The sequence below is a fragment of the Agelaius phoeniceus genome, chromosome 1 (genome assembly GCF_051311805.1).
Source record: "Agelaius phoeniceus isolate bAgePho1 chromosome 1, bAgePho1.hap1, whole genome shotgun sequence".
NCBI lineage: Eukaryota > Metazoa > Chordata > Aves > Passeriformes > Icteridae > Agelaius > Agelaius phoeniceus.
Window position 1 is genome coordinate 3559218 of NC_135265.1, and position 12753 is coordinate 3571970.

Consider the following 12753-nt stretch of genomic DNA (forward strand, 5'->3'; position numbering starts at 1 on the left):
TAATGACTTTCGTTAATACTTTCCAATTAAAAAAAACCAACAACAACAGCACATAGCCCAGTGTTATCACAGATGAATGGAATGCAAAGTCAATCCAAATGCCAGTCAGAAAAATCAAAATGCCAAAAAAAAAAAAAGACATCATGGAATTCTAGAAAAGTTTGAGTAGGAAGGGACCTCAAAGATCATCCAGTTCCAACCCCCTGCCATGGACAGGGACTCTTCCCCCTGTCCCAGGTTGTTCAGAGTTTCATCCAAAGCAAAGAATGGAAACTACTGGGAAGAGCTGAGACAGAAGAAATGGGTTAAAACCAGCTAAAATAGCAACACAGGTATTTCAATCTAGGAAAGCACTTAAATGGCAGAAAAAAAGTAAAGCTCAAGAATTCCTCTGAAGGCCTTGAAGGCATCATGGTGCCTTCAGTCCTGAGGGGTTCATAGGTTAGGTTAATGCAGAGCAGCCTGAAAACTGAACCACCCTTGACTCTGAGGGTTAGAACTGCCTTAAAATGGTAATTTTTAATTATTTCTTAGCATATTATTTTCTTGTTGTCTGGTCAGAGCCTATAGTTGAAGCCACCTGGAATTTCCCGCCCATGCTTTGTTCTCTTTTTGTCTTTTCTTGATTTGTTTATGGATGTGGACATCAGTTTGGGGCTTTTGTGGGTAAAATGGGTCTGACCAGATGTGCTTGGAGGAAAGCAGTACATAAACAGTTTTCTCCAGGAACATTGTGGAGTCTAAGATGATTTTCAATTACTCTAATTATTTTAAAAGTCACATCCACTCCCTTGGTAGAAGATTGGAAAATCTGCATGACAGGGAAGTGCCAATTTGAGGTCAGGAGCAGAGCACATTACAGATGGCTCACAGGGAAAGGGTGTGCCCCAGTGGAGAGAAATGTGTTACCACAAGAACTGCAAAAGAATGACAGCAAGGGAAGAAACATAAATAACATTATATCATTCCTGAAATCTGGTCTGTGAAAAGAAATGTAGGGATTTCATGTGAAATGAATACTTATACACAAATCATTGTGTAATCTCTGTGGTGAGCAAACACACAAATTCATGTGTGTTAAATGGTTAACTTTAATGTCTGGATTCCTGCAAAAGACTGCAGTAAAACCTTATGAAGAAGATCACAAACTTTGCAGAAGCAGCAAAAAAACCCAGTTTTTTTTTCTTATGAGCTCTGGTTTGCTATTTGGTATTTCATTAAGAACTGTTCTTTCCACAAGCTGGAGCTGATCACTAATTATCCAGCTCAGCAACCACAGTTATGTCCTGAAACGTGAGCAATTGGGAATTTGCTGTCCTTCTCCATCTGCCAGGAAGGTCACCCATCTGAGAGCTCAAGAGATTTGTTCATTTATTTCCCTTAATTAAAAACTGTTCACCTCTAAATAACAGGACACCTTTCAAGGGTCTCGAGCTGAGCACCAAAAATCTTGAAATATTGAAGGCTGTTGGTCATTTAACAAAAATGCCTTTTGTCTTTTGATCATTTAATTGTTTTGGCTGCAGTCTGTAAAATATGCTTGCATGGCCAGGACTTCAGCTTTCCAGTTTCTCCCAGGGCAGGATCCATGTCATCAACATTTCTATGTCCAAAACCAGCATCTGAATTGGAGCTAAACTCCTTTTATACTCAGGAATCTCCCAGTGCTTAAATCAGGTTAAATTTGGGGGTTTCCCCCCCTCCCCATTAGCTTAGATGAAGTTCACAGGAGTATTTTTAGAGATGTATTATAAAAATTAAACATACTCAGTTTTCAATAAGTGAGCATTTCTACCTGAGCAGGAAATCTAAGGAAGAGTCACAGGAGCCATGCTCTAGATAAAAATTCCAAGGCCATATATTTGTATGTAAAGGACTGGATTATTTGAATGAATACAGCTATGGTACCAGTTCCAACCCAATTCTAAAGAATTTAGCTGAATTATGCCACATTTCAGATGTGCAGTGAAATGGACTCTAAATAAGAGCCAGAAGGAAATAAAATATATTTTTGTGTGCCAAAGTAAAACCAAGTTCTCTGTGCTGCCTGTATGCATGGTAGAAGACAGGCCACATAATCGATACACAAGAGCAAAAAACTCTGCAAAAACTGCTAAAAGATGCTCTGGTCACACCATCATCACAATAAACAGCTGCCATTTAAAAATAAAACCAACTAAATGTCATGAATTCTTTCAAATAATGACTATTGAAGCGCACAAATGTGAAAATATTCTGTGTATTAGGCAAGTGCAAAGCATTTGCATGGAAGTTGTAGAAGGGTCTTTAGGGGAATGAGCTGGAGGATTGAAATCCTGGTGCTGTTTGTCACTGAACCCCTGTGAGCAATGCTCCTGGAGAAGAGCTGAAAAGCACATTTGTGAGCAATGGTTTAACACAGAATTGTGCTGAGTGCAACAAGAGGTTATTGCAGGGCTTGTGTATGACTCCTCACAGCTACAAAGGGAAAAAAAAAATCTTTTTTCAGTGGGTTTGTGGCTGTTTTGTGAGGAGAGGTGCAGTCACTGTGTGTGGGGACAATGGAGAGGGAGAGTTACAATTCCCAGATGTGTCAACACAGAGTTATTAATGGAAGAGCATGTTGTTTAGCAAGTAAAGACTTGTGGGGAAAATTAATCCCTGTCATCTTCATAAAGAGTTGAATATCTTCAGAAAGATGATGGATGACTTTAAGTGCCTTTAGTATCTTTAGAGTCCCATTTGTATTTTTTCTTCAAATTGCTCCTCTGAAAATGGAGGCCTCCAAAAGCACTGCCTGGAATATCTCAAGGTTTAAGTTTCATAGTGGGGGATGAAGGGAATATTTAATTTTATCACTCTGTCTGGAAAAAAAAAGATATTTTTAAACCAATGGATTTGAAACAGAAGACACACTGTTTTGGGGTTTTTCTTTTTCTAATTATTACTTTATTTTATTTTGAATCTTGGTTAAAAACAGTGAACAAATGCCCTCAAGGGATGGACTTGCCCTTCTAGGGATGAGCAATAATCACAGTCCTAATTCATTAACAAAGGAGGCTGGAAAAGTCTTAACCCAAACTATGAGACCACCCAGAAAAATCCAGAATCAGTGGCAGCAGCAGATCCTTCTCTCTTGGCACGTGCTGGCCTGGAGAACATGGATGTACATCAGAACAATGCAAATAAAATCATTTTTCCTTACCACAGGAAGCAATGCGAGGCTGAAGAAGCAGACCTTCCAGTTGATGGCCATTTTCTCTCCTAATTTTGGACAAGTTTTGCTCATGAACACTGAGATTAGGACTGAAGCACAGGCTCTGTTGATATTTTGAGGTCTTCACATCAAGATCTCTGGAACAAAAGAGGAAAATTATTATAAATATGTAAACCATGGAGAGAATGAAACAGAAATGGACAGAAAACAGAGAACCCAACACTTGAACTGCAAGTGGCACTTATTAGAGATCAACCAGGCTTTTGCATATTTTAAAGGTGGTCTTGGATATCTAATTTAAAGGCAAAGGACTTGGTGTGATCAGTAACTTGTGTCAAAGAAATGCTGGAACAGGTTCTGTAGCTGCAAACACCTAAATTGTACCCAGGGGAGGAGAAAGGGTGGATTATTTTGAACAAGAAAAAAAAGACCTGTCTGAAGTTGTGGTTTGCACTTCATGATCTTCAGGAGCGTCTTAAAAGCAAAATTGTCTGGGGTCTGGCTTCCAAGACAGGTTGTCCAGATAACAAAATCCATCGCCAGACTTGTTAACAACCTGCTAATAATCTTGTTAATAACCTTTCTGTGAACTTGGCAGTAGGGGGACAAAAGAATGAATTGTAGTCTCAGGCTAAGGATTCATCCAGGACATAAGCAGGAATGATTTATATGAACAACAGTGTCATCCATATCTGTGATTTCCATTGCTTGGCCTCTGCCCTGAAAGAACTGAGGACTGGGGGGAATGTGATTTAAGATTTGGATTTATTCCTCATTATCCTACTTTGATTTGTAAAGGAATGACTTGTTAAATAACTTTTAGAACCAAAGGACATTCAAGTTTTATACAGACTGCAACACGCTGCCAGGACATCAGCATTTAGAAAGGAGAGAGTCTTTCAATTAAAAAATAAAAGAGGAAAATTAATCTCTCTCTAAGTTTTGGGAGAACGATGATTCATGAAATTCACTCTAAACTGATCTGCTTTCTTCTATCCTCACTTGATCAGTCACTCACGCTCTGTTCTGGCACTGAATTTAATTACTTAACTGTATTTCTGATGGTTTATCAAATAATGAGCAATTGATAAGATCTCAGCCGAGGAGGACAGCAAACATCCCTGGTGACATTCAGCCATGAGGACTTGGAATTCCATTAACAGCAGCAAGACAAAACCAGACAGATGCATTAACAGCCACTGGATTTGAAATTATTCCCTGAACATTTGCACTCCTGCGTGCAGCTCAGTCCAGAAACGCCAGAGAGGGGTGGGGAGGTTGGATTCAATCCCTTCATTCTGTAATGCATCAGGAAATGATCAAAATGCAGTGCAAGGGTGGGAGATGCCTGCCTAGGAGATGGACACATACAGATGCCCTGGGTAAAAGGGGTGACCTTTAGAACACCTCTTACTTTAACCTGGCAACCCCTAGGTTGGAAAAGTGGAGCGTGGCTGTTTTCTGTCTTGTCTGAGTGTCAAAGGAGCCTCCAAAGAGACAACAAGAACATCTGCAAACCATTCCATGGCTTTTCTCTCATATATTGCAGGGAAAATTAAAGACTCTGCTTAATTTTTTTGCCTCCAAGGTAGTCATGGAAACCTGCACCAAATACTGGGCTGAGACCTTCGTGTCATCCAGGGAGACTGGAGTGTTTATTAGGGAATAACAGCTACCAGAACTTCTGCCCTGGACATGCAGCAGAACCTTTTATGCTGTTGAGCTGTTCCTGGCATGTATATTATACATACATTCAGAGTCCACCTGTTACTAATTAAGTGCTACTTATCTCTATTATCAATTAAAGGGTAGTTAGCTCTATCACCAATTAAAGCCCAGCTACCTCCCCAATAACTACTATCACCCATGTTATACTAGAAAAATAAACTTTTTAAAAATATATAGTATTGATATATATAGCATAAATATATATACTATATATATATACTATATATAAATATATAGTATTGATATTGATATAAATATATAGTATTGATATTGCTCTCAATAGCATATTATATCAATATAGTATTGATATATATCAATATATCAATACTATATTGATATAATATGCTATTGAGAAAAAGAAATAATTATATCAGTAATTGATATGATTCTCAGTATTGAGAAATAGAAACTCAGTACTGAGAAAAAGAAATAATTATATCAGTATTGAACTTGGAAGGGAAGCTTGAATTATTATATTTTCTTCTGATGTCACTGGTTGATAAATCCCATAATTTCATTACTGATGCTTCATGTGGTTGTTTTATCTGCATCTGCCACTGTAATTAAAATTAGTGAAGTCAGAAGAGCCAATAACAGAGGGGTTGCACCTTTCAGTTGGGAATAAACAGCTCCTCAAAATAATCTTCAGTTATCTCTGGTGAAACAGAAGGGCTGTAGAAGTGTCTGAGACTCTGAAAATCAGCTGATTGTTGCTAAAACAGAATGGGTTTCAGGGGTTTGTTTCAAGCATGACTGATATACATGAGGAAGAAAAAAGAAAAAGAACATTGTTCTGGTCACCTAGTGACTTAAGAAAATAATTCATCCCCTCTGAAGGTGAATTTGTCCCCTGGAAACACTTTCAGGGCCACAGCAGATTCTTTATGAAAGCATCTGAGTTGCTTCAAGGGCAGGCTGGAAAAGCTCTGGCAAAACTTGTTCTGCTGCAAGCTCCCATTTCTTTCTCCATCTAAAAAGGTCTCTGCAGGCTGGTGAGGACAATTCCTCCATGAGAAGCCCACAAGTGCCAAGTGCACAATCTGATGTCAATAATGAACAAAAGCACACGGTGAGACCTTTCTAGTACAATGGGACTACTCCCAGGAAGGCATAAAAAGGGAATAAATAATTCCTCAAAAGGATAAAAAGTCCAAAAGGATCAAATATGGGTGAAGTTGTTATACAGTGTCACAGAGCACACCCACTGGATGAATGAAGTTGAGGAAAATTTCTGATGAATGAAAGAGGATTTTTTGTGGCTCTCCAAGGCAGTTATGAGCTTTTACTGAGATCTCACCCAACATGAACCACCTGATCTGCTGGGCTCCTTGCTGTGGTCCTCTGGGATGTGTGCCAGTGCTTTGAAAGGAAACCAACACATTTCAAAGCTGGCCCAAAATGGTTTAGGCCAGTGATGATCCAATGGGAATTCATCACTTAATTCATCTCACTTCAGTGTCCAGGGCCTTCCACCCCCTTCCTCATCCTCTTCCTGCCCCACAAGCAAGCTCCTGCCCAGGTGAGGAAATCTGAAAGCTTCTGACAACGTGCAGGAGAAATTGAGGTTTTGCAGGCTGAATACATTTCAGAAAAGTCAACCACCCCATGCACAGTTGCTCCAATGCTTCTTAGAAACATGAAGATTTCCCTATGAAGAATCAACACAGGTGGATAATTACTGGGTGCAAAATATATGAACAGGTGATTATGTAATCCTAGAATGGTTTGGGGTTGGAAGGAACCTTAAAGATCATCATTCCAACCTCCTGCCATGGACTGGACCAACTTCCACTAGAGCAGATTTCTGGCCTTGGACACCACAACTTCTCTGGGCAACCTGCTCCAGTGCCTCCCCAACATCGCAGTAAAGAAATTCTTCCTAATATCTAATCTCAATCTACCCTCCTTCAATTTAAGGCCACTCCCCCTTGGACTTTCATGACACAAAAAGTTCCTTTCCAGACTTCTTTTAACATGGTGCCCTGAGGTTTCCCTCCTTCTCTCCTCCAGGATGAGCAGTCCCAACTCTCAGCCTGAATTCACAGGAGAGGTGTTCCAGCCCCCTGACCAGCTCTCCTGAGGGCTGGAACACTTTTCATTATGCACCCAATATTTTTCTATCTTTAGGCTCTCAGTAACACACTGCATTTTATGATTTCCCTCCTGTAAGTTCCTAAATGTGCTATTCCAGCTACATCATTTATTAAAAAGGCACAGTTCCCCTTCCTCATGTTTCTGCTCACCAGCAATGAGCAGAATTAGGAAATCAACCCCTCAGTGACCTAGGACATGTCTCCTAATTTTAGAAACCTGGGAGAGACATCCTCACACATGAGCTCATTGTCAAGTTTCCATTTTTATCAACAGAGAGAAGCAGACATGTGAAGGAAGTGTTTTGTCTGACCTATTTTAACCATCTCCTTTAAACTTCCAGCTCCTCTCCCAGAGTGTAAAGGAATTCTGAGCAGCCAGCTTGTTTGTTGACATCTACCCTGTGGGTATCTAAATCTGGGCAGAATAATCCCCCCTCCAGTCTGAAATACATGGATCAGCAATATGAAACCAAAACCAGTGAAGTTTCACCTACCACAAAGGATTGAGAAGGAATGGGATTGTTTTGGGTGTCAATAAATTGATGCTGATATGTTTAAGGCCACAGAAAAGCTAAAAGAAGATTTAATACCAGACAGCAAGAGCTCTAAAGCTTTCCATGGAAAATACTCCCCAAAGAGCAACTCTACTAAGGCAAAGGAAAAGAACACCACGATCTTTCCACTATCTTTAATAGAGTAGTTATTATTTCTCGAAGTTTAAATATTTTGGGTGGATTTTTTTTACGTACTTTCTAAATTTGCTGAAATTAAAGCTTCTTCATGGGGTCACAGCAGCCAAGGGTCTGACTCTACTTTCTTTTATAATCCAAGACTTTTATTCTCCATTTATGTACTTAATTGGGGAAGTCCCTCAAGTCCTTGTTCCCACTCACCAAGTCTGTTGTCAATGACAAAACAGGACTCAAAGGGTCATTACATCAGGAGGTCTAAGATGTATTTGGACACCTAAGCTCTCATTTGCATATGAGAGTCTCAGCATCTGCAGTTTACAATTTCCTACTTTTGAAATCACACCTTTATCTTTACTTTTAGAAAGGGAGTTCTAGTAAAATTTACAGGTGTCTTCTCAGTTTCATGCAAGGAAAAAAATACCAAAATCCTATTCCTCCAGAAAGTGAAAGGATTATTACTGAGTATTGCTAACAGACTTGGATATTCATTAACTAGGCATATTCTTATATGCCTAAGCCAGGCAGCAGCTGAATCCAAGTCGTAGACTTTAAAAAGGGATTTACTGCTACAAAGGACAAAACTTTTTTTCAGCTGCACATGAATGTCTTGAGGGTCTCAGGCAAAAATGGCACACCTTTGCCTGAAAGGGTTGTCCACAAAAAACATGGAATTTTTTCACAGCATGGTCCACAAGGAGGGATGCAGGCTGCCCATTGTTCTAACATGTGAGCTGGTGTGGGAATCACAGGCTGAAAAATATCCATTCATGACAGATACATTCAGGCAGACCCTGCTGGTATCCAGTTTTTTCACTGTGCAGGAAAATTGCTCCTTAAGAAAACAACATTTAAAAGGGAACTGATACAGCACTTAAACCATTTTGCATAGATATATTTGAAAGAAAGAGATTCAGCTGCTGCCTGGCTTAGGCATATAAGAATATGCCTAGTTAATGAATATCCAAGTCTGTTAGCAATGCTCAGTAATAATCCTTTCACTTTCTGGAGGAATAGGATTTTGGTATTTTTTTCCTTGCATAAAACTGAGAAGACACCTGTAAATTTTACTAGAACTCCCTTTCTAAAAGTGAAGATAAAGGTGTGATTACAAAAGTAGGAAACTGTAAACTGCAGATGCTGAAACATTTATATGCAAATGAGAGCTTAGGTGTCTCAATATTTCTATATGAAGTAGAATTATCAATTTCATTTACTTCCACGAGGACTTGTGTAAGAAATAAATCAAAGCAATGTGGTTTTGCAAGAAGAATGACTGCTAAAGAGGATTCACAGAACTGGGGTTAGGAAGGACCTCTGCAGATTGTCCAGTCCAACAGCAGGTTATTCAAAACCCATTCTCAATCAGTTTCTGAATATCTCAAATGTTGGGACTCAACAATTTATCTGATCAACCTCTTTTAGTATTTGACCATTCTAGCAAGAACAAAGTGTTACCTTACAGCTGAATTTCCTGTGTGTCTGTGCTTGCTGCCTCTTGTCAGCACAGAGAAGAGCCTGGGTCCATCTCCTTTGCACCCTCTCATTAAGGATTTCTACATATTGATAAAATCCCCCCAAATCTCTTGCTGTAATTCCTTAATAATCTTTGTAGCTCCTCACAGAACCCACTGTGCTCATTCTCTCAGCAGCCCAGCCCTGGACCAGGCACTCCAGGGCTGAGAGAGAGGAATTATCACCTCCCTTGACGTGCTGCCAAGGCTCTTCCTCGTGCAGCCGATGATGCTTTTGGATTTCATTGCTGCAAGGCCACTTTGCAGCGATGAAATGTGGCTCAGGATCCACTCTGTGTCCACCCAGAGCTTTAGGTCCTTCTCTGCAGAACTGATTCCCAGCAGCTGATTCCCAGCCTGCCCTTGTGCATGGAATTATTCCTCTCCCAGTGCGGGGCATGCATGTCTTGTTCTTTTTCGTCTTTCTGCCTATTTCTCAAACCTCTCTGGTTCCCTCTGAGCAGCAGCACAATCAACCTCTTGGTCAATCAGCCACTCTTCTTAAATTTGTGTAACCTTCAACCTTCTGTCCCATCATCCCGACCATTAGTGAAGGCATGAACCAGCATTGCCACATCAAAAAGACCTTTATAGTTCAGCCCAGCCTGCCCAGGTTCTCCCTACAGTCAGTGGAGATGTAGGTAAGCTCAGGGAGCAATTTCTATATCCTAAATGCTTTAGGGCCAGGTTGGATGGGGATTGAAGGGACCAGGTCCAGTGGAAAGTGCCCCTGCCATGGCAGGGGCTTGGACTGGGTGACTTTGGAAAGGTCCCTTCTCTCAAACCATTCTATGGTTTTATGACACTATGCCTAATTCTAGACAAAGTGAATCACTGCTTTGCAAAAACCAATTTTCTTTTCCTCTGTTTGTTCAGGCCTGATGAGGGCAAACACAGAAAATTCCATTGCCAAAGTTTAAGACACTAAAGCATTAATGGTAAGCAAAACAGAGTCCTGACTTGCCTCTCTGTTGCAGCCTTTTCTTTCAGTATTATCTTAGTTCCTTTTATTAACACAGCCTAATAACTTCCATGTATTTTTCACTTCAGCTGTCCCCCATTACAATTTTGGTGGAGTGTTGGTTTTTTTTTTTTTTTAAATTATTTTCCTTTGAGTGGTTTCAATTAAATTGAAATTCCCTGAAGATATGAGCATTAAAATTTGTCCCTACAAAGTACACTCTTTATCACTTCTGTGTAACCTGACAGCTCCTGCATTTGTAGTCCTCTTTTTTATAGTTTATAGTTTTATAGAATTTTCCTAACATATAAAATAAAAAAAAAACCTATCTAAAGCTATTCCAAAACAGATTTTAATAAGTGTTGCTCAGCCAATTCAAGAAAGATATTCAAATTTACACTATATGAAGATTTGATTAATTTCTTGAATATCTGCAAATTATCAAAACCTCTTTTAAAGTCCTAATCCTCTATATCTCATTCCTTCCTAGATGTGGTCATAAAGCCCAGCCTTTCCTGAGCTTTGAAAGCTTATGCTTTTCTGGGACATACGTATAAAACTAAACAAGACTTGACACATTTTTACAACAAACTCCATTTAAAATGCCTGAATTTTATAAATAAAATAAATTCTCACAATGTAACAATTCTTCTCCTTCATGTTATGCTGCTTCACCAGTACAGATATGATGAAACATTGAAAGTTAATGACATCTCAGTTCTGGATATCTGAGTATTTTGACATTGTAATAACTTTGAATGTCTGTTTGATGGAGGTGCTGCTTCAGGCTCTCTGAAAATTCAAGTGGACATGAGTGGATCATGCATCCAGAGGTCAAGATTTTCTAGCTTATCTTTGCAGCGATGGACTCATGATAGCAAAGGCTATGGAATCCAATTCATCCCTCCCTGGGCACAGAATTGCTTTTCTTGGCAGGTCTCCTACGTAACACCATCAATAAAATTCTTGCCTTGATTGGCATTATTTTCCCTATTGCACTATCCATCAGATTTATTGTGCCCTTATGTTATTGATGTCCCCAGAGGCCTGGTGAGATGACAAAACTCCTTAACTAAAGACCACAGACACTCCAATGCAGGGAAATATAACTGCAAACTACCACACATTCAGGAAGCATTAGGCAAAGCAAAAAAAAAAAAAAAAGAACACAAAACCATGTGAGAAGATTCCCTTTGCACAGCAGATCAATTATCCTTTTTAAGCATCTGTGGTATATGTGATACTTCATTGCTAATATGAAATTAATACTGGGATCATAAAGATAATGATGTGCTGCTCCATTCCAGCAGGGCTTTAAGTGCTGCTTGGCTAGGAATTCAGAATTATTACTCCACAACCAGGAAAACACATTCTCTACCCAGCATATCAATGTTTTGCAACAGCTCCTTGATTAATTTGCTTTCTTTGACTGGTGGTGTGCGTTTCCTTCCCTGGCTGTAGGTGTAAATGTTGGTTTTGATGATCACACAGGAGGTTGGAAGTGCTGTAACCTGTCCATCAGGCTCTGCTTTGAACCTGCCCAGCACATGTGGAGCAGATATCTCTCCAGAGATATTTCCAGATATATCTGGAGATATCTCTCCAGAGATATTTCCTCTGCCTCTCCAAGCAGAGGAAAGAGTAAGAGCAGAGCAAAAAGTGCAGCTCTGGACCAGAGCCTTTTATTCCCATTGTCTCTGAGGATCTTCCCAAGTGCAGTACTTGGATAGTACCTTCAAAACAATTCCTTAACTCAAAATATTCTGTTTATCAGAGTGCGATGCCACTGTTAACACCCTCAATTAGCCCTCTTGATGTGCTGAGCTGTTATCTCAAGATCAAACTGCCATGATAAAGCCTCCATTGCTCCCCAGACCTGAGGCTCCATGCAAGGTGCTCTCAGCTGTGAGGAAATGCCAAGGGTACCTTTAACAAAACTTTCTACTCTTTATTTAGCATGGGCAGACTCCACAGGAGTTTTCCTGTAGCTGGTGATGGACCCAAGGGCAAGACTCCAGCCTTGGAGCTCCAGCAACAGCACCACAAATTCTTATCACCCCTGGGAAACAAGACAACCCTTCCTGGTTCAGAGCAGGAAAAAGTAATAAAATAGGAAATGGTTTGGAAGGTGGTGAATACAATGAGCAACTGATTGTATTTCCTGATGCCAAAGGAATAAATACAAGATGGTGTGACTGACACCAGTCTGATACAACCTTGGCATTGAGAAAAGGGTTCTTGGGAGTGTGGAAAAACTGCCAAGTTGTTCAGAGAGGAGGATCAGACAATCCTTCCTTGCCTCAGGTGTACAATTCCTTGTATTTTCCAGTGCAAAGTCAGAGGCATTCTGAACACAACAGCTTGGACTTCACTGAGCATTCTGAGCTGGCAGTCTGTGGTGAGGGCCCAGATGAACATCCACGCTCCTTCTTCCACTTTTAATCAACATCAAAAGTTTTCATGGGCCAAACTCCATGAAAACTCCTTTTTCAGCCCACCTTGAAAAAGGGACAGGCATAATGGGTTTCCCAACTTCTCACTGGGTAGGGAAAAAGATACCTCTACTATTGTG

At 40.1% G+C, this 12753-nt stretch overlaps 1 protein-coding gene across 12 annotated transcripts in view; it reads right to left on the minus strand.

The window, feature by feature from the left end:
* ADCYAP1R1 (ADCYAP receptor type I) overlaps window positions 1–12753 on the minus strand; it is a 156292-nt gene that overhangs the window by 119996 nt on the left and 23543 nt on the right. For all 12 annotated transcript variants that reach the window (XM_054634063.2, XM_077186441.1, XM_054634036.2 and 9 more), the window contains one exon: window positions 3185–3333. In XM_054634063.2, coding sequence (XP_054490038.1) covers window positions 3185–3268 — 84 coding nt within the window. In that variant the 5' untranslated portion in view covers window positions 3269–3333. The remainder of the gene's footprint in view (window positions 1–3184; window positions 3334–12753) is intronic.